General features: G+C 35.3%; 1 protein-coding gene across 1 annotated transcript in view; it reads right to left on the minus strand.

Moving 5' to 3' along the window:
- Nucleotides 1-23147, minus strand: part of CFAP54 (cilia and flagella associated 54) — a gene marked incomplete at both ends in the record, with an annotated part of 75414 nt that overhangs the window by 39231 nt on the left and 13036 nt on the right. The window contains 11 exons of the mRNA XM_010291703.1: nucleotides 1686-1828; nucleotides 2843-3028; nucleotides 5367-5459; nucleotides 11887-12008; nucleotides 12092-12169; nucleotides 13006-13153; nucleotides 13673-13801; nucleotides 14796-14854; nucleotides 19757-19925; nucleotides 20042-20154; nucleotides 22360-22558. Of these exons, the coding sequence (XP_010290005.1) occupies nucleotides 1686-1828; nucleotides 2843-3028; nucleotides 5367-5459; nucleotides 11887-12008; nucleotides 12092-12169; nucleotides 13006-13153; nucleotides 13673-13801; nucleotides 14796-14854; nucleotides 19757-19925; nucleotides 20042-20154; nucleotides 22360-22558 (1439 nt within the window). The remainder of the gene's footprint in view (nucleotides 1-1685; nucleotides 1829-2842; nucleotides 3029-5366; nucleotides 5460-11886; nucleotides 12009-12091; nucleotides 12170-13005; nucleotides 13154-13672; nucleotides 13802-14795; nucleotides 14855-19756; nucleotides 19926-20041; nucleotides 20155-22359; nucleotides 22559-23147) is intronic.

Below are 23147 nucleotides of genomic sequence, written 5' to 3' on the forward strand. Positions count from 1 at the left end.
GGCTTGGACATAACTGTCGGAAAAGCAAAATCCCTGAAACTGCTTTGCACCGCTATTTAAAATTTTCTGTCTTCATTTGGTTTATCTGAAAGTAGCTTCAGTCACATGTCATCTCTAGAGCTGTATGTGTTTAAAAAAAAAAAAGAGTTGATTAGGGAAAAAAAATTAATGAAAAACAATGACCAGACTTGAATTCCTGCTTTGTTGCCTAAGCCAGGCATGGATTTAAAACACTCACATAGTGATGAAACAGGATACCTACCGATTATCTGCCTGCATCAATGCAGTCCACAGGCTGCCTGTAAATCCTAAATGCTCTTATGGCATGTAACATCAACACCGTCAGTCAATTTGTCTGCCTAGTATCAGACATGTTGGTGGCACTTGAAGGACAGACAGGATCCATACCAGTAGCCTGGCTGAGCCCCAAGTAACAAGTACGCATAGACACATTACTTTCTCCTGTAACAGGATTCAAAACACACGCAAGCCTACATTATCTGCTTGCATCCAAACAGCATTACCCTGAGAAAATCGTGGGCTCCGATGCAAGTATATCAAAACAATATAGAGAAAACGCTAGCTACATCATATGTCTCAGAATAGCGGATTACCGGGTTATTCTGTCTGTAAAGTGGAAATGGAAGTATTTTGACTAAAGTTTTAGGAAATCCCCCTGATGGATACCTATTTCTTGAAACAAAGATCTTTATTTCTTTATTTCTTCTTTAATGCTTGAAACATTCAAGAACTATTAATGCGCATGCAATAAGGTTGCTTCTTGTCATTATGGTTTCAAAACTGAGATGGTCTGTCAAACTGAAACAGAGATGCTGCAAAACTTCTTCATACCTCCTCCACAAGTTTGCCAAACTTTCCTAATGAAAGAATTAGTCTAAAAAGAATTCTACACAAGTGAAGATGATGTTTTGTGTTCAGTTATACTGTATGTTAATCCATTATCAAATTATAAGCAGTTGACTAACATTTAAAACTATATTTTAATTATAATATTTCATGTCTATTATTTAATACATGTCTCTTTCTTTTATCTGTTAAATAATTAAATTGTGATTTATTTTTGCATTTGGATCTATTGAATTTCAGTGAATGTAGCCATAAAATTTCTACCTGGGCTTTGTCATCATGAAAAACCTATAATATTATGGTTGAACATTTGACATTTATTTATAAATGAGTTAATTTTAAATTTGTCTTCTGAAGCACTTCAGTATATTTGAAGATTATTGGCAGATTTATACAGGCACCCAAAAACAAAATAAGCAAGCATTTACCCATTTTGAGAGATTTCTTGACAAAATTTTCAGTTTCTGAACTCTACTGCTCCCTTAAAATTAGAAAGTCAAGAACCCAGTGCACATTACATATTTTGCATATGAAAATGCATCACACAGAATTAATAGCCACATTATAAATGGTTCCCAATTATCTTAAGACAACAATCATTATAAAGAATTAGGTGTGTAAATGCTAGCAGTTCCATAAATAAGAAAAATCCTCCACTAATTACAGAACACACTATTTTTACAATGCATTTCACACCTTCTTTTTTCATAATGTTTTTCATATCTCAAGTCTTGAACAAAATTTCACAACCTGGTACTCTTTACAATAAAATGTGCACATCTATAATTAACTATTTTAATTTTGTTTTCACTCGTTACCTGTTTTCAGATATAGTCAAATTACTACTTGCAGAAATAACAACTGCATTGGCAGGCAGTGGAGAAGAATTTGAAACAAAATAATCCCACATTGGTGAAAATGCTTCTCTGGCTAGTGTATAGTGGCCAGTCTGATAGGCTACCTACAAAAAACCAAACCAAACAACAAATTAGGAAGTTTCCATGTTCATCAAATAACCAAGCCAAATACAATTATATTATAAAGAAAGGTTTTAAAAATTGCCCCCAACATGTAAATCTACAATTTCTGTAAGAATATTCTGACATATTTGTATAAAACACATGCAGTAGCAATCTGATTCTACTAATATTAGTTTGTCTTTAGAATTAGCACTAGAGAAGGTAAAAGAGTTTCTTGACTGTTAACTAAGTATCTAACAACCCTTGTGGAATACCTTACAGGTATTGTGCTGCAGTTTTTGAAGGCATATCATTTCATCTAGGTTCATTTTACTTTGGCTAACATTGCAGAATGCCCTGCTGCTCTGAATAATGGGATGTAAATGGAGCTGCACAAGTAGGCATAAATTCATGTGGATAACTCTTACTCTGGAATATTTCAGGAAATCTTCTAACTGTTCCCCATGATCTGATCTATAGGGCTAAATAATTTTACTTTTTTCCACGCCACAATCAGTTTTAAATTTTCTTTATTAAGAATACCGAAAATTATGATAAAGGTCTGTCAGAGCCTTTGTGGTCTTCCACAAGACACTACAAAAATAATTTCAGTATGAAAATGGTTGGATTTGACACCTGCTAAATTCAATCACATTTTTCCTCCCATACTGTAATGGCTAATAAAATGATTTCTAGCACTTGGTCTCAATCACAAAAATGAAAAAGTAAATTATAAAAAAGAAGAAAGAAATTAAATGCAGACTGAAAAACAGAAACAGGGATAAGAAAACTAGCTGAGATCTTTCTCCTTAAACTGGAATTTCCAACAATTTTGAATTGAGAATTAAGTTACTCAAATACACCATTTGTTATGTTAAAATTGTGATTTGTGCTTATCAAGCATTTGGCAAGAAAGTCTTCCGTTTTTACCAGATGAAATTTTAGATCTACCAGTGAAATCAAGTAATTACAACCAAATTAAAGTATGTGCTTATTATCAAAGACTCTAACCCTACCTGAGTTAGATAGGCTCGAACAGTAGTAACAGAAAGAGGTGGATAAGCAAGGATTGGTTTAGTCGTTTCCCCAACGGCATCACCAATAAGTTTTCCATCAGAAGAATACGCTGCAACTGCAAATATGTATTTCTCATTGGGATCTAAGCCTTGTATTTCCAAGAGGCTTTTCCCATCAGCTGGTATCTATCAATAAAAATATTTTCTAATTATACCCACTGTACATATAAAAAAAACCTCAAATTCTAAAATTTATTGTTAAATAAATTATTTAATGGTCTTGGATACAATCCAGTTTCATACAATGAAATGACAGGAAAAAAAGTATCCGTCTTCTCTGGAATGCAGTTGAGTATACAAAGCACAAAACCTAAGAGAACAGTTAAGTACCGGGACCTGGAGTTTCTCCAAGACATTTTTGTCCATTTGCACATTCACACCCTGAGTGTGCATGCTTGCAGTCATTGAGCTGGAAACATTCTAGCCCTGAGCTGTGCTTCCAGAGAAAGAGCATGTGGCTCCCCTCCATACATGCCGCGTGCATGTATTAGATATGGAGGATGAGAGGATGTCTCAGGTCCTCTCAACACCATTAGCAGGACTTCGGAGTTTGTGAAACAAACAACATATTTTCAAGATCTTCTCTTCATTTTTCCTTCAAGTAATTGTCCACCCGCACATTAACCTCACGGCTCACTCCTAACAGGTTTTTCCACCTTCTCCTCCATAACCAGGACAACTTACACAAAGTAACATTTGTTGTCTTGAAACAACAAACAACTGACACAATGACTGAAGCACAACATGAGAAACAAGATCATCATAATGTAGCATTACCACAGTGCTCTTATTTAAATGCTGTCTGGCCTTCATAAGGAGACCTCTGAATAACGGAAATCCCTTCAAATGCTGGGGCTGAATCCTGACCCAGAAGACCAGAAATTAGTGTAAGACAGTACGTAGTATTCCTTTAGAGTAAGCCATGTCAATCATTCCACTACCAAGAATTCTAAACTTTTTCCATGGAGCAGGCAGAGAGCGACTTAGTCTGCAGATCAGCATTTTGCAAAAGCATATCCCAAAGCAACCAGCACCCATTGCTGAGGCATATGGTTAATCTCAGGTCTGTGCATCTCTAGTGCCTGCCAGAGCTGAGACAATCAGTGGCTGGGATGGATTGCAGAAAGTTCACAGGAAGAACAACTACTAGTGGGATGAGTCTCCAGTGAAACACTCAATTCACCTGGAGCAGGTTAGTATATTGAAACCAGCTCACTGGACATCACCGGAAGCTTGGTTCTCTGGATTTGATAATAAGAATATCAAGAATAACTTCAAAGCTTCTATTGCCAGTAGCTACAAACACTTCTTTTGATACACCTTCCTTTTTGGGGAGGAGATAGGGGGATCAGGCACAAAGGGAAAGATTTCCTCTCCATCACCAAAGACAAGTCTATCAGTGTTAGTATAGAGCTTGCTCAGAAAACCAGGAAAGCTTGAAACATTGGGCAAAAGAGCTTGAAATCATTCTTCTGTCACAATGCAAAACAGAGACCTGCCCTGCAAAGAACAGAACTCTTCATGAAGATTTCCAGGTATAAAAATGATCACTCAGGTCTGAGACTACAGTAAAATTTGCTGAAGAGGATATGGTGAAGCTTTTTTGTCCCTTTCTTGAAACCCAAAATGCAGAGTATTTGGATGGATTACAGTCATCATTCAGGCGGACAATGCAATAGCATGCATAAGTGAGTGAAAAACACAACACTCTCAGTCTGTGCAGGAACATGAGAGTGTGATCCAAAGGAAAAAAACGACACTTACACAAAAAAACCCAAACCAAACCAAATTCAGAAAATAAAATGTCAAATTGTAACAAAGAAATAATATAAAAGAGTACTGACACAGTCACATGACCAGTCATAAGTAATCAAAGATGGTATGGGATAATTTGTCATACCACATGTTCACAGCATGAAAGGAAAAGAGCATGAACCTAGAAGTCAATCACATCTGAACATGAAGGTTATTGAAGGAGTTATATTATCATGTTACCAGAATTAAGTGAGGTGAAGTCTTGTTAAGAAGAAATAGCGGATAGAAGTCACACAATTACGGAAAATGTTAAATTTTATATTTGTTTAGAATTTATCTTTTTTTGCATCCCTGGAAAGAGCAGTGTCTGAGGCACACTCTATAAATACATCATATACTTTCTTTTCCTTTTGTATTTCTTAGATATTGCTCAAAAAACAGAGTTATAACAGAAGGGACAGAGACTTGTCTAACATGAAGCTCTTGAATCATTTAACTCATTATTCAAAAAGGTCCTAGAACTTTCTTTGGTTTTTGGTATGCCTTCAGTCTAGTGAAATTTCAGTTGCTTAAAATAAAAGATCAAGAAGTTTATTAAAGGCTTGGTCAGATACCTGGTGAAAAAAACATATCAGATGTATACATTTAGAAAGTTGGGGTTTTTTAAAGGAAGAGAGAATGACCTAAAGGAGTTTTACCTCCATCTTACCTCTTCTCCTGCATTTGGGAGTTTATTGTTATTTAACCTTACTTTCATATTACTTCCTCCTGCTACACAGCCCAAAATACTGTACCATGAAACCTTTGAAGAAAATGAGAACAAAATGAGTTGATACATAATAGTATTTCCAACTTTTGCCTAATGTAGAATGTACTAATTTTGTGAAAACAGTCTCTGGAAAAAAACCAAAAACTTAGTTATAAAAATGTATAGTCTTAATTGGACTGGAAACATTATTTAATTGATTCAGCCAGACAACTAGATATACTACAATGGCAGTAAAAGCAGATGACACTCCATTATCCTACCTCCTACCTTGAGCTACCCTATACCTCAAACCTATCCCAAAGCATAAACTCAGTAGGTTATCCTGTAAATTTAAAGTCATCTAGATCTCTTATTTGATCCTCGCAATGGTATTCTTCTAAAGTTGACATCAGGTTTTGATTCAGCAAAGTACTTGAGGACAGGTCCTTAAAAGCGGGCAACAGAAATGCATATATGAGGTACCACAGTAATATTTTCTAAACAAGCCAAAGTTCTCAGTCCTATAGAAATCAATGTTTTTTTAATGTCATCGAGCTACTGATAATCTCATGGGCATATCATCTACACTTTTCAGTACCTTTAACCACAGAAGAATGTGAGCATGCATTCTTGGATCAGTGCTCAGTTGCGTCCAAGTGAGATCAAACATGGAAACTAATTTTTATTTCATCTCTGCAGAACTGGGCAGATGGATTTCAGTAAGTTATGCATCTGATGAAGTTCTCTTCAATTAAACTTCTACTAAAAACTGTAGCAAGTCTATTTACTTTCAGTAGACATTTAAACCCATCTTAGATTTGGCAGATGAGGTCATTATTCAACGTATAAAAATTCTGTACAGCTAGACTATTTCTTTTTCTTGTAATACACATGATTTGTCTTGCAATGAATCCTGACTTTTTCAGAAGGAGATATTGAAATAGAGATCTTCAGCAAGTAAGTAACTTTACGATCAGTAAATTTTAGAGATACTTTGACTTCTAGTACAAGAACAATATATGTCTAATTAAATCCTAATTATTCATTTCCAGTTAGTAAGTTCTTAATAAAAAATATCTTTCATAGCCTGTACAAAAGCTATGTGTATCTTTAGAAAAAAATCCTTCTAGTATATCTGGGCGCAAATTGTAAGACTAATAATCACATTGCACCATCTACTGGCCCAACATGTTACAGTCACTCTCCTCCATTGAAGAAAATGAAGTATTAACACTTACTAAAACAGATGAACTTCCAGCCATTAAAGAATTAATTTTTTTTAATTAATTTTTTTTTATGCTCATTCGGAATAAAAAGGAAGAACTTTTCGCTAACTAATTTCTTTGAAATTCACTAATCAATCAAACTGCAAAAAACCTGCAAGTCAGAAAACTGTTCACAGATACATTCTTACCACTATTAGTAAAATTTGAGTTTCTACTAACTTTATACACATCATTATTTTGAAGAAGCTTGCAAAATGGCTATGAAAATCTCTCTCTCAAGAAAACTGAAGCTAGTGAATTTTTCATACTTAAGCCTGTTTGAACCCATTCCGGACATATGAAGGAGAATAAGGTGATTTGGAACAATCAGCATGGATTTACCAAGGGTAAAGGCTGACCACCATGACTGGCCTCTGTGACAAAATTACTTGATTTGGAGAGGAGGAGAGAGAAGTAGATGCCATTTACCCGACATTAGCAAGACACTTTTTTCAACATTGTCTCCCAGTATTCTTGTATCCAAGTTAGGATGACACAGTATGGGAGTGTGAACAGATAAATGGGTAAAAATGGTTGAAAGGTCAGACTCAGAGATTAGTTGTTAATGGTTTGCACTCTACCTGGAGGGTGGTAACAAGTGGAGCACTGCAGGGGACTGTCCTGGGACCTGTTTAATATCTTTAGCAATGAACTGAGGAAAAAAGTGAGCACACACTCACCAGGTTTGTAGATAATGCCAAATTGAGGGCAACAGTTGATATCGTTGAGGGCAGGACTGCTCAGCACTCATTAGACTACATCTAGATACCATGGCAAGTTTCCCTCCTGCCCCCCACCATTCTAACAAGAATGTTGTTCAACAACTAGAGTGACTACAGCAGAGGACCACCAAGATGGTTGGGAGCTGGAGCACGAGCCCTGCAAGAAGAGGCTGAGAGAGCTAGGCTTATTTGTCCTGGAAAAGAGGTCGCTTCAGAAGACCTACCAGGAGCCTGCAAGCAAATGATGAAGTAGATGCAGCCAGGCTTTTCACAGTAGTGCATGGTAGGAGGATGAAAAACAAAAGACGTAAATTGAAGCAAAAGAAATTCCAACTGTACATAAGGAAAACAGTTTTTCCCATGAGCAGGTCGCCCAGTTGGAACAGGTTACCCGGAGAAGCTGTTCTGTCTCCATCTTTGGAGGTTTTCAGAACTGCCTGGATAAAGTTCTGAGCAACCTGGTCTAATCTCACAGCCAACCCTACTTTGAGCAGAAGGTTAGACTAGAGACCTCTCCTAAAATCCTTTATGATCTGAGTAGTTATGAGATTCCACATGTTCAACACAAGGTAGATTCTTCCACCTGAACTATGGCACTTCAGCACTTCATTACCAGAGGCCTCAGTGTGATACTTTCTTGCAACACATGATCCAACAGCCTTGCATCTTTTCAGAATGTAACTAGGAGTATGTCAGCCCCTACGCGAGAGAATGAGCTTTTGACAAACAGAACAAATGTTATATAACAGAAACACCAAGGAACATGATGCATGAGATAAAGTTTCATGCAAATGTGAGGATCAAAACAGTGAGTCACAATTGACTCACAGGGGCAAAAAAAGTATACTTAATTAAGTCAGAATAACATAATCTTCTCAAGAACAATAGAGAAAACTGTGATAGTACAGCACTGTTGAAATAACATTTGCTCTCTTATGTATTGTTTAATTATTTCTTATGCATTCATCATGAAAAACATTACCTGAATATCTGAAGAGAATGGGGCTGGTTTAAATGTCATGGAGCAATGTGATCTAGAAAGTAACAGAGGAGGAGGAGGTGTCCTGCTTTTTTTCTTGCTGCTCATAGCTTCTTTAAGACTGTGATACAATGCTCTTTGTTCAGCTTCAACTTGCTCAATTAAAGTCAGTGCTTCCTATGATTTAAATTCAAACAAAAGGGAAAAACTATTAATATATAACACTCAGACAGATTCAACACTTATAAATGGTTTTCAAAATGATCTTATAAAAAATTCACTGCTATGTAAAAAACTTTTTATAGATTTTCATATCTTCTTACGCCCTAAATTAGGATAAATGGTACTTGTATAAGCCTTACATACGCAGATTAATTTCACAGTGTACAATAAAGGTATTGCAGGGTTGCATATGAAAGAGGCAGGGCTGAGGCATATCCAATTTTGGAATAACCTATAGGAAAAAAGAGAGTGATCTCAAATAATGTTGATTATCAGTTAGTGGCAACCAGTGATTAGCTCCAACAAGAAAAAAAAAAGATATCAACTCTTACTTAGGAGAGAGGTGGAGACCTAATTTTGGAATTTCTGAAAGAGCTGTGGAAGTGGTCAGATTGATTTTCTGTACTCCATAATCACAGAAAAGAAATAAAGTCCAGAAATAAAGAAAAGGGAGGAGAATGCAGGCCCAGAAAAAGTAGGGCTAATCGACTTCCATTGGTTAGCTGTAGACAGCTGAGAGCTGACTGACTTTCTATTAGTGTCTTCCAAAAATGTGGGGGCCTCCTGCTTATTGTGATTATGTGGCCATTGGTTGGTGATCAGGGTATATTTTTTTCTTACTGGACTGTACAGCAAGTTGGTCAGCTTCTTCACGTTGTTTGCATTGTCAAGATAACAGAAACTTAACTTGGAAATTTAACATTAAGAACCTAGTACTTCTGTATCTTTACTTGTAGCAGCTGTCCAGTACAAATCAAAGCTAAAAAGGACAGCCCCCAGAGGTGAAGAGATGGGAGATGTCTTGGACAAATGACATTCTTTTGGGAGAAGACGAAGATGATATATTCCTACAACTAGAGTTTGAATTTGAAATCTTTTAGTACCATACACTGGACCAAGGACTTAGGCTGAACTGAGTCTGAAAGATAAATTGAAAAAGAAAATCCCAAGTTATTGGTTATTCAGTGACAGTCCTATAATCTTGCATCTTAACAGTTCCTTGTTTCTGTCCTCGTATAGTTATAAGGCTATAAGAACAGCCATATCAGGTCAGATCACAGATTGTACCTCATGTCCAAAAATGACAAAAAACTAGCCAGAGTTATAGTGAAACATGGAGCTAAGATTTAACAGAGCCTTAATGACATCACATAGCTAATCATTTGCACAGCCCCTCACTTCTCCCCACTCCCTCCCCCTTTTAGATTAGGGTTGCATCCACCCTAGTGAGAAATGTTAAGGAAGAATATAAGATAAAGAACAAGATATGGAGTGACTCTTTCCAGATAAAGAACAAGATATGGAGGGTCTCTTTCCCTCACACAACCATTCAACTTTTGCAATCGGTAATTAGAAACTTCATTGCTTCCTTAAAAATTATACTTCTTTATGGTAAGCTGTACTATGATACCATTTTTAATTAAAAGAATCACATACTCATTCTTCTCTGAGGACATGTTTCTTACTAGTGCAAAGATGTAACTGCTCCCAGGTTGGATAAAGATAGTGTTGCAACTGAGAGTGGTACTGTGTGACATGTTCTTCATTAGTTGTAGAACTTAAAAGATAATAAACGTGGCAGTGATGCAAGAGGAGAAAGACTAATCTTACGGTTGAGGAAGCTAAATATCACTATAAAAAAACACATTTTACCCCTGCTTCTCCCACAGACTTGCACTCTGGTATTAGCTTAATCACGTTAATTCAATTTTACAGCTGGCCAACAAGAACTACCGGTGTACCAAATCCTGTAAAGACTTGAATGTCCAACTAGACATATAGGACAGGAAGGAAGAATAAAGCAACTGTTCGAGAAATACAAAAAAAATGAAGGGTACACAGTAGCTCAAGTAGTTAAACAGTGTGATGTAGATGAGTATATGCATATGACTCAGAAGCTTCCATATCTGCCTGGTGGTTTACTGCATGAGAAGACGTTATTTGTATGTTTCTCAAAAAAATAAGCCGCTTTCCTATTTTGCAGCGTAGTAAGAACAGACTTATATCATATTGTGCTGAGTACAGTGGAAAAGACCAGAAGATACAAGTAATTCTATATAGATCTCTAGAATGTTCTACAATAAAAAAGGCAAAATCGTCTACACCAAAACATGAAAATAAAGGTATGGATTTGCTGTTCATGAAGTGAGCACCATCCACCTCAAGATAGGAAATTAATTGAGCATATAATTAAATATTTCAGCATAGTACAAATATCAAAGAAGATCATGCTAGGTTTGTCCAGGCAAAGCTAATTCTGACATTTTCAGGTAACTAGCTAAAAATATATTATATTCTCTTACCTACACCTTTCTCTGTGAAAAGTGCACAGAAGTAAAATATATTAAAGGTCAGTATAAGGCCTTTGCAAACATTTGTTTGGGATAACCACACATTTCTTGGGAATTGCTTCTAAGTCTTCATTGGTGACTATAGTTACAACTTTCATACCGTATCACTACATCTTCTATACATAAATGACATATATTTTACAAATATATGAGATTTTTAGTGTCTTTTCTGATCAAGTTTTTGCATTCTTCTGACATAAAAGACATGTTTTAATTATCATGCTTCTGAATTTGTGGCACTTAAAAGAAAACACTTCCTAGTAACTTCTTGTTTAAAATACTTTTTCATTTATTATATAGTGAGAATTGCAGATTCTGTTATCTTTTGTACAGGCTATAAAGAAATTTTATGCCCCACTGATGAGAAGGCAATTTTCATGGACAGGTGCTGGTACAAAGCAGGAAGACTCCCACTGATTTCACAAGACTTCAAAATGATTCCATGAAGAATCTACTTTTAGCCTGAAGAAAATCCAAAATCTCCAATTTCTAAACTGTATTTAATAAGAATAAAATAAAGTCCATGTTGTCATCATCAGCCAAAGTAATCTAAGACAACTTGCATATCTTGGGAGAAGAAGGATGTTGAAGGCTACAATGGGGAGAAGGAAACCTGCGTAACATTTTGGCAAGACATAGGTTCATTACTGCAAAGTTTAGGTGATTAAGTGTAGAAATAAAGATGATATCTTCTCTCAGGTTTCCTGTGCACACAAAATTTGGGGATGTGCTCTTTCCTTGTTTTAAGTCACTTTATTCTTTCATTGTAATGAAACGTCTCAGGGACAATTTGACAACAGAAGTTAAAAAACACCCAATGTCCCTCAAGTTCCTTATTTTTTCTCCTTTTTGTAAGAACGAGTAATCCAAGTCTTAATTATACAGAACATGAAAAACTGCGCTAACGATAGAGAATTTCTACCATAAGATTTTTTTTATTACCTCCAGTAGCTGCCTTTGGGAAGAAGTGGTTAACCCTTTAGGGAACTTCTGTCCAGCCTTTTGCATCAAAAAGATTGCTCTGGATAGCTTATTCTTTTTTATTTTTCTCATTATAAGTGCCTCTGTAAAATAGATATTTTAAGACATTTATAAAACAGCAGCAATAATTTATTATACTTCTAGAATATTAATTAATAAGCCTTACCTGTTAAATAATGGAAATCTTTAATATTCTTCACATGAGACTTGCTAGATGTAAAGCTTCTGTCATCCTTTTCAGCACCTATGTGGGAAGGAAATCCTCAGTTATTCATTCTGATTGTGCTATTGAGAAAATTTCAGTGAGAGGGGTTAATACGTAGTTTTGTAGTAAAGCTCAGCTCCATCTCATGTTCTTTTCTTTGGTTCAGGAGAACTTCTTGGACTGATCATGCCACTAATATTCCACCCTCATACTCTAACATCTTTAGTACTTATACTAATCATAGGAAAAGAGGCATCTTGTTTGATCACAGGGAGCAGTGCACAGGAGAGCTCTGCAGTGTCAAACTAATACTAGCTTTTAATTTAAAAAAAAACAACACCAGGAATGGGAGAGTGAGTAGAGTACTTTCAGAAGGCATTTGGCAAGAGTGGGATATCTGATGACTGGGAAGAGATAAGGACAACTTCACAGTAGAAATTCAGATTACAAAGAGCATTTCACACAATACTCGAGTCATTCTCTAGAGAGAAAATTACCATTACAGGAAAAAAAAAAATCTGTATTTTTATTTATGTATTATTTATTTCTGTATTTTTATTTCCCCCAAGTTTCCCTTACTGACACTGTAACAGCTAATATTATAAATGAAATACCAGCAAAAAATGTCTAGGAATCAAATCCAGTAGTTTTTAGCTGTTAACTCCCATTGGTTGAGTAGAGGTTATAGACTAGTATCATGTGGTAAATCTAAACTCTGCAAATTCAGTACATTATTTCTGTCTGTACGTGGCATACAAACTGCCCCAAATCAGCTCCTCTTCAGAAAGCAGATACTCCTTTATTTCTTGATATTACAAAATATATTGAGGACTCTAATCAAGTTATGAAGATAATTTAGCTTTACTGAAACCTACCTTCTGCTATTTTAAGAAGTTTCACAGCTACTCGATGTTGGGCCTGAATGAGCTCCAAGTGTAAATCCATTAGAAAACCATTACCTGTTCCTGTCATATCATTACCACATCCCAAAACAGAATTCAAATTCTCATCGCTTGAGTCCACCTAATAAATAGGAAGTGGCAATTAAGCCAACACAAACTTTTATTACTTAGCTTACTGCATTTGTCTTGACATTGATATTATTATTTCAGTAAATTGATAAACACTGAAATTTGTCATATCTGTGTAATACGCAGTCATTCAAGAAAGCATCGAAGGAAGGATAATTACTATACCAAGAAAGCATGGATAACGGACAAAGAAAACTAGACAAAACCTGAGAATCAATAGGAAACTGAATTAATAATAAGTATGAAATTGCAGAAAAATTGTTTTATTGTGTTACCAGTCCATAAAAAAAAGACCATATTAGTGTACAATGACAATATTTAGAAAATCTGAACTCCCCTTAACAGCAAAAATTAATTTTAAGAAGAAACAGTTGCAAGCAATAAATATGAAACAGATTGCTGCTTTTACAGATTCCTGCTTTTATCTTATAGGAGAAAGCTACAAACTATAATTTTTTTAGCAAAATCAAAACTTTGATTTTGTTGCAGTGTAGCTTTTTGTAGACTTTACCTTTGTACAGCAGTTGTCAAATATCGACTTTCCATCTGGTAGAAGGGTCATTAAGCGAGATGTGTTCATTCCATTAATTGCTTTTTCAAGACTTTCATAAGCAACTTGTAATTGTTCAGTAGGACTTTTCTGAAATGAAAACACAGAGAAACATGTTTTATTAGATAGCATTAAAAGCTATAATATGGACTACCAAAAGTAAAGTGCTATTGTTTTTAGCTGTTGCCGTTTAAACTGTCAAATAATCTTGACAGAGGCACTGATCCCCATGCTTTCATATACCAATACAAATGTCATTTTAATTAATTTAGGACTGATTTTCTTTCAGCTCTCAAAAGACAATATACTAACTCAAAGAGTTAGCTTATAGCAGAATGAAATTGAACTTAGAGAATTAAGTTGACAAGCACAGTATTTTTCACAAGCAGGTTTTCAATGTTACATTAGATGCTGTTAAGAAAACACTGATTTTACAGAAACCAACACTTTTAAGTAGACTATCGCCTTAATGAAAGCTTCTCCATGTGTGCAAGCATTAAAATACATAATTGACAAAATTCCCGAGTCCTCAGACTAATGTATGTCTTTTCTTCTTAATGTGTTTTAGTAAGTAATTTTGAACTATTTGATTGGACATTTCTGCAAAGTGCTGAGCACTGAACACACTGAACAAAGTAAGAACACTCAGGATGTTCCATGTAATCTGCATCACCCTTACAAAAACAAACAAAAGCACAACCCAAAATATTTCCCTAAATTAAGCAAGGACTAAGATTTGTATCTTTGTATCTTTAAAAACCGCACTATTAAAACCATGTAAAGCTAGTACAATACATTGGCATAAAAAAAGAGCGTACAGTGGAAATCAGTATGAGCATGCTGTAAAAAGTTTCAACTAAAACTTCTTCTGTATCACAGTTTACTAAAAGACTACAGGAAAATCTTCAGATTTTATTTCATTTGAAAAAAAATCTTTGCTCTTTTCCTCTGTGCTAGCATGATTGTGTGAAACATTTCAACTTTATAAAACTAAATACAAAATTGTATGAAAATCTTCAAGCAGAAATAAATGTTCTTATGCTATTCAAAAATGTTATATTAATGAAAATGAATTAGACATCACCATCAGTATTTCAGGAATATCATAGGTTTCATCTTCTGAGAAAGAAGCACTTCTTTTTCCTATTTTATAGACATAGAAAGAAAATCAGACAGTGAAATATGCTCAGAAAATTTTAGTACCATTTGATTAGCTCTAGTACTAAAGTTAAGTCTGGCAATAATTCAGTTCTTCAGTACTTGACTATGAGAGGTAATGATATTGTTTCTTGAAAAGCTTTTCAGGATTTAAACACCATTGCTACATATGTACAATTATATTAATTCAGTACATTATTATCCAATAATGTAGCATTTTAGAATGTAAACAGTATTTCATAGCAACATTATATCCAAGCCAATGAAACTTGGACTCATTTTGTAGTTCCTCACATTGTTGCAGCATTCATATAAATTTTCCATTTTTAAGTCAGTTCAAACCTATTGATATCCAATTCAAAGTACGTTCAATGCTAATTTAGCTTACAGGAGGATTTTTAAATACGTGAGGTCATATTCATTTTTCTCTTCTCTTTGGCCTGCCACTAGTCAACCAGCACTTGAATGCTCCAAATGAGCCGCAGCACACACCGCCTTCTGCCTAGCCAAAATTCAGAGAATGTATGAGTGATCTAAGGCTACTCTGAATGGGCTAAGAGACATGTAGAAGAACTGTGGGAAGGGTGAGTCATCAGCGATGTGATTCAAAATGTATACTTCAGCAGAACTGCCAATGCAAGGAAGTAAGGCATAAATCCTTTGAAAACCAGGTTTCATTAGCTCTGATTATGGATGAAATTGTATGTATAAAAAATTATTATTCTACTCTCAACAGTATCTTTACAACAACTTTTTAATATGTTTATTTGCAAAAGTTTTCAACTCATAAAATTTCCAATCTTTAATGTCATTTTGAAAGACAATTTCATTTTTGTTGAAAGCTTTACCTGCTTTTTTCTTAGGTTTACTTGTGGAATCAGCTACATTTTCCAATATTGCAGTTAGATGTAAGGTTATCTCTGCAAGCATTACAACATTAGTGTCTGCTATGCTGCTCTTCTGAATTACTTCATTTATTATCCAAAGTACCTGAACCCACTAAAAATGGGGGAAGGAAAGAAAAAGAACAGAATTAAATTTTGGGAAGATATTTATATATTACAGAGGCCAATAAGGTTTTACACTCAAAGTGTTTAAAAAGATTTATAAACCTGGACACAACTCTTTTCTTGGATTTGAATTCTGGTTTTGAATGCCACCAAATGAAGATGTTGGATTTGTGCTGCCCCAAAGTCCCTATTTCTTCAGGCAGCAGACCTTTATTTTAGAATATTATCATTTTTTAGTATTTTAGAAAGTTTTATGAATGTTCTATGGGCACAACTTTTATACCTTGTCATAGGGTGGTAAGCCTTACAGCAGGTTTGATCATTTGCCTCTCATTTATCCTCATATCTTCCCACTTAAACAGTATAAAAGAGACCTGAATGCTCCTGTTGTACACACAGAGGAAAGTAACTGTACATTACCTTCTGGTGAATCTCTCAACAATTTTGTTATAGGGATAAGGGCCACAAAATTAACTCCTCCAGAAACTGTTTGGTCAGCATCAGCTGGCAGCCCAGAGAAACTAGTGTAAATTATCCTTCACAAGACTGCATTTCACCAAAAGCCTCTCAGTCTCAGGAAAAGTTCAAGGCTGTGACTCTATCCAGTGGGCCAAATCCTGTTGACCCTCATGTCCCTTCTCTTAAGCTGTAAGGGTTTTCCCTCTTTCGATTGATCTAGGGAACTTTCTTGAACAGACCAAATGCTTCTTGTTGCATCATGCCCAAATGCCTTCACTATTTTAGCTTCTATCATGGCCCACTGGCAGAGAATGGGTTACTTTACTGGGAAAAGGCTAAGAGGTATTTTGATACTGGCTTATGGGAGCACAGTCTGTTCAAAGCGTATATACAATTCACATTTTCAGTGAAGATTTATCTGCATTTTACCATAAGAAAATGTACTTAGACTGGAGATCAGTATTTTATCTTGGCTGTACTATAACAGACTGCACTCATGTTAAGAGAAATACATTATAATAAGGAGTACTTGGCAAGCTTTGCATTTGTAGATATATTTTAAGTAGTCCCTTCCACTCATTTGGATGCGCTGCAGTCCTGTTTTACACTTCTGCCACAAAAACATTATTACATCAACAAGCATTTCTTTGTCAGGTTGGATATTCTGGAAAGAAAAAAACAACATAATTGTAGAAACAGGAATGTATATACAGTATATAAACACTCTCAAAATTTTTCAAAGTAAATACATCATCATATTTAACTTTCTTATAAGGGATGACAACATGTTGAAAGCTTAAGAGATTTTTTTTTTAAAGTAATTTCTGGTAGACCAGACAAGCTTTTCTTCTCCCAACAATAGAAGTGGTTTTAGAGTTTGGGGTTTTTGTATTTCCTTTTTTATTGTCAAGCTCTTAAAAGTCAGACAGACATGGAAAGCGGTGAAATGAAAATTACATGGGAGAGACAAGCAAATTAACTATCTGTGAAATGTTATAATAGTCAATACATTCTGGGGAAACGAAGTAATGCAATTTAACAGTTATATTAACTTTGGGAATTTTTTTGTTACAGTATTTAAATATTTGCAGAAGATCTAAATTAGTAGGTTTCATTTTGCATTGACAGACTACTTCCACAGGTTGTTGGTGCATCTCAGATGAGGGAGTAGTGAAGAACAACTTAAACAACTAGAAAAATGGTTTGAATGGAATATTTAACAACTGAAAGAAAGTAGAAAAATGGTTTGAATGGAATATTTAACAACTGAAAGAAACCTTAAAACACATCTGCATCTTATGAAGAGAATAATTAACAAATTCAAAACTCTATTGAGTTAACCTCCTAATTGATACATTTTAAAAGGCAACAGAGTCCATCTCCATTTCACGTGTTAAACATTCTGAACAGTGATTAAGGATCAGTACACATCTTTATCGCCATTTATACCAGAGTTGGACTAGTATCTCAGGTGTAATGAAACTCAAGCCTGCTATATCCACACTATCTGTACACTCATCTGTGTATGAGCAAAAGATTTCAGGGATATCTAATATTGAGAAGTGAGGGGAGAAGACGACTGAAAAAGAAGCAAATCAGGATGACTTTTGCCACTCCTTTGGTGGCAGCAAGCTGTTAGATTGGCTCAGCTATATCATGTAACTTCACCATCAGTGAATTCACCACTAACCAGGGGAGAATTTGTCTTTCTTCCCCGGACAGATTAGGTACTGTTGAGAATTGTGGGAAACTGTATAAGAACCAGAATAGCGTAAATCCAGGTAACCTGCCTCCATAATACAGTGATCATGCAAAAAAATGACTAATCATTCTGTCTAAAAGTGTAACTACCTCACAGGCAGGATATTTTGACTGAAAATATTACACTAAAGCTAAAAAACGTGTGTGCCTCTCATACTGAAACTGGGGTGATATTCAAATTATATCTAAAATTAATTTTGCAGTTAAGACATACACCATGTTAGCAGAACATATTTTTTTTAAGGAAGATTTTTCGTTAGTCTTTTGGATCACAAATTATTTTAGTGCAAATGCTAGTGGAGACATTGGACTGTAATTTTTTTCCTCTCACAGTAGCACATTAAGGGAAACATCAGTTTGAGCAAGTAAGCTAAAAGTGGTTACTCTGGGAATAAACCATCAGATCTATAATGGCATTATTCTGTAGTACAGACTTTGGCACAAAAAGTCCCATTCTTTTTGGTTTTGTTGTTGCTGCTGCTTATTCGTTTGTTAGCAGTGAGAATTCACCTTAAATTGCAGGCATACCACTGCTATAAAGGCATTATCATTACTTACGGTCACTGCTCCCATTTCTATAAATGGGCATATTTGCCCACCTAAATGTAATATGAGAAATTTGATCTCTGCTTGATTAGATGAAACATGCAATTAGCTCTATGATATTACAAATGGATTTAATCTCTCTCAAACATTATTAAAGTAGCTTGCACCAACAGCACCAATAAAATAAACTAAAAAAACTGAAACCAGTATTATTTTTTTAAATCACAAAATCATCACATCTTATGGGTATATTTTTTCATTTTTGCAATTTCATTTTTGTAGTTTGTTAATCATGCAACTGATTCCTTTGGTCTTAAATTATATGCATTCACTACAGATTATGTGATTCATTCAGAAGAAATGTCTCTAATTTTATTTTACCTGCTCAGATGTGGAGAAACAGGAGAACATTGTTGTTGCCAAAATCATAAGATCATGAGAAGGCTCTCCGTGCTTTAAGGAACCCTCTACATTCAATGTTTATAAAAAAGGAAGAAAAGGAAAGGCAAGACATTGTTTCTAGTTACAAACCTATGTTTGAAAACACCTGAGTAAATTAACTTACGAATTTATGCCAGCAGAAAATGTACTCTAAGAAATAGTAAATACAAAGGGGACAGATTCTCAAGTTTATTCACTTTCTGTGAAAAGTGAGCATTGCTCTTTTTGGAAATTGAAAGATATTTGCAAGTTTTTTGAATGTTATACAATTAAATTACAGTTGCTTTAACAAATTTTTCTTACTTTGATGCCAAGAAATTTTACATAAATGGAGTATGTATATAAGGATAAGGACAAAAGAAAATGAAACATGTCTGTTTCACTTTTTTCTTGCAAACCTGTCTGAAAACACCCATTCATTTTATTTCTTTGCATATAGCATGATGTATGTTAAACATACATGCTATTTCACACTCAAGTGAAATGGTATAAAGTCATGATTTGGCAAATGAAAACTGGACAAAATTCAGTAGCTTGCAATTTCTCAGTTGCTGGTTTTTGTCATAGAATACTGCATGGACCATATTAAATAGTTTTTAAATAATAAACAAAATTACTTGCTGCAAAAATGTTTGAAATGTAAACACAGCTATAACTGAACAACACTCACTTCTGAATGTTTGCTTCTTTTCGGAACCATGAGGCATCCTAGCTTCTTTGGTATTATTTTCACTAACAGAAAAACCATGTTTAAATTTTCTTGGAAATAGTAAAGGTTGCATCAGCGTGAGAAGTTTGAGTTCCATTTCAGCTTTCTTCCATGTTGGGTCATCTTGAGCCTAATTGACAGAAACAACCAATAGAAATTTGTCTTTAAAATATGTACTTTGAATACTCTTCCTTATTCTCATAGGAAAACACTACATAAAAAATGTCTAAATAGCATCAGGTTTACCTGAAGAAAATCAACAACAAATTCAATAGCAGAATCAAACACGTCCCACTCTTCATAGCTGAAAGCTAATTTTACAAATTTCACAGCAGCATCTGCAGACACCCCCTTTTCTCCTGTAGTGATGACAAAAATATTTTATATATATATTCAGAAGTTTAATTTCACCAATAATTTGGGTATTGATAAATACAAAGATAAAACTCCACGTGTTTTTGAATAGTCAGCATAATCTTGAAGGATTTTTTAATAGCTCGCAAGATTCTATGCTTATATACTACTTTAATGATGTATCTGCAATGCCCTCTTACATTCTGAGGAGGCTGTACTATTATTGGTATTAACATACCTGTGCAGTGGATATCGGACCTAATCCTTTCTGTTGCAGACAGAGCTTAAATCTATGTGTCACCCCATAATGACCCTTCTTCCCAGAAATTTAGTTAAAAAAATGCTGAGAAACAAGAATAATTTCTTGCAAGATAGGTGAGCATTTCTCATTACTTTATCAGAAAATGTGCATGTACACATAGGGAGTCTATTTTCTCACTCTTCTTGTGGTTCTGCCAAACCACATTAAGGCAGAAAAGAACTTGGAACTCTAAGCAAGTGTCTTAGTTAATATATTCAGCAGTGTTCTGCAGTCCTAAGAATGTGCCACAGTCATTGTCCTATCACTTGGGCATGTGGTCACTCGGCTAAAAGATGTTAGCAATATCAACTTAGTAATAGACGGCTGTTGTTTTCCAAAGCAGCACAATGATTGGTCCAAGGATCTCAAGAGCTTATGACAGTCATTCTGTTACTGCATCCCACTTCTCTTCCATAAGAATGTACTAGGACATCATTGCAGAACTTGGACTTTGAATGATTGTTTAAGGGCATTAGCATACCTAGATGAACTGCTATGCTGAACAGTATGTGATTACAGTGTTCGTGTATATATATATTTGCTGTTTAAACAACACTTGTGTTAAGAAAACACTAATTATATCTGTACATAATCCCTTTTGAATGCCTTAACATTATATGTGTAAACAAGCATATCTCACACAAAGAGGACAGCATTTTGCAGTCCCTTTGTGCATAGAAGTGCTACTAACATGAAAGTGAATTCTGCTCACCAAACATTTGCATCACCAGGTACAGAATCTTTTGAAAATTCAAAGTTGGTTTACCTGTTAGTATCAATGGCAGAAGAGTTGATGATGCATGAAGTATACCAAAATGATTAGTGCAATGACTTCCTTGAACACCAGTACTGCTCACTCCACCTTTAATACAAACAATTCATTAAATCAGCTTATATTGTATTTTACTTGTTAGATTCCAATTAGCCAGTAATCATATCAAGAAAATGTGATTCTGAAGTGTATTCAGTCTCTACAAATTATTTTATGAACAAAATATCTCTGTAACTATGGTTATCTTCAGTCCAGAGCCCAGCAAAAATTTTGAAAGGAATCATCAAGTCCAGTGTTTTTCTCAAGTATTTAAAAATGGGTTTGAATGATTTTTTGGAAAAAAATACATTAAACACCATGGTATGTTGACCTTGTCTGGCTTCCAGACCCCCACCCAGCTGCTCTCTCACTCCCCATCCTCAAAAAGACAGGGGAAAAAAATAAGATGGAAAAGCTCATGGGTTGAGATAAAGACAGTTTAATAGCAAGTACAAGCAAAGCAAAAAAAAAGGAATGTATTCACTATTTCCCATAGACAGACAGATATCCAGCCACTTCCTGGAAAGCAGGGCCTCAAGGAGGCATAGCAGTTTCTTGGGAAGACAAACACAGTAACCACTAACATGCTCCCATCCTTTCCCTTAGCCACGGGTTTTATTGCTGAGCATGACATCATATGGTATGGAATAGGCGTTTGGTGAGTTCTGGTCAGCTGTCCCAGCTGTGTCTCTCCCATCTTTTGCCCACCTCCAGCCTACTGGCCTGTGCGGGGAGGAGGGTTGGAGAGACAGCCTTGATGCTGTGCGAGCACTGCTCAGCAACAGCCAAAACACTGGTGTGTGATCAGCAAATACTGTTTTAGCCACAAATGCAAGGCACAGCACCATACGGGCTGCTATGAAGAAAGTGAACCCCATCCAATTGTGAAAAGATATGCATAAATTACTGTAGGGTTTTACTGATAAAAGAGACAACAGAGATTGGCCCAGATTTTTATCTTAAATTTTATGACGATAAAACAGATTGCCTGCTTTTAAAGGTGCTATTGTTATAAAAATGAAATAGCAAAGAAAAAAAAAATAATAAAATGGAGGTCTGGGCTCCTCACCAACACTCTCTGCTTCTTTATGCTGTTACCTGAGAGGATTTCCAGGCCTGCAAAAAAAAGCTCTGAAATGACATCACGAATTTCAATTTCATCGGGAACAGGTGGAGCAGGGTGTAACACATGCCTGCTACTATCAGACAGAGCTTCCAGGATGGCAAGAAATTGAGCTGCGGCACTGTCAAACATTTCTGTCAGCAGCCGTTCGGTAGTAGTGCGAGGCCATGACAACTAAATAAGAAATGGTAATGTAAGCCTTGTAATATCTAAACCAAGTTACAATAAAGCAAAATTTATTTCAAAACAGTTTTCCATCAGAAAGTAAGTACATGTTTAAAACAGAAAATAACATACTGTAAAATGTATCGTTGTTATGAATTTCATGCTTCAAAGACATAGCAAAGCCTCATGCTAAGTGGGTACAGTATTTAAGAAGTGCCATGATTTCACAGCAACCACACACGCTGCTGCGTGGTATTTTACATAAAGAACAATACAACAGAAATTATGAGTGAGAGTATTAAGGCCATGTAGTTTAAAGCCACCCAGATTTCTCCCTATGATGACACAGACTTGATCATAAGGAGCTAAGTTCTACACACTTTGCAGAAAATCAAAGAAAGATTAGGATGCTCAGCACTGCAGTGAAAACAAAACATCATTACAGTCTCTCACTTGCACATTTCAAACAGCATAGCATAAAAATATAAGGCAGAACACACAAAAATATATTTGAACTATTGACAGCAAAGAGATCAGAGCTCTATATAAGAAAATGTTTTAAAAGTTTATTTTAATGTTTTGTTTACATGGCTGCCAA

This window comes from Phaethon lepturus, unplaced genomic scaffold (assembly GCF_000687285.1).
Source record: "Phaethon lepturus isolate BGI_N335 unplaced genomic scaffold, ASM68728v1 scaffold10877, whole genome shotgun sequence".
Taxonomy (NCBI): domain Eukaryota; kingdom Metazoa; phylum Chordata; class Aves; order Phaethontiformes; family Phaethontidae; genus Phaethon; species Phaethon lepturus.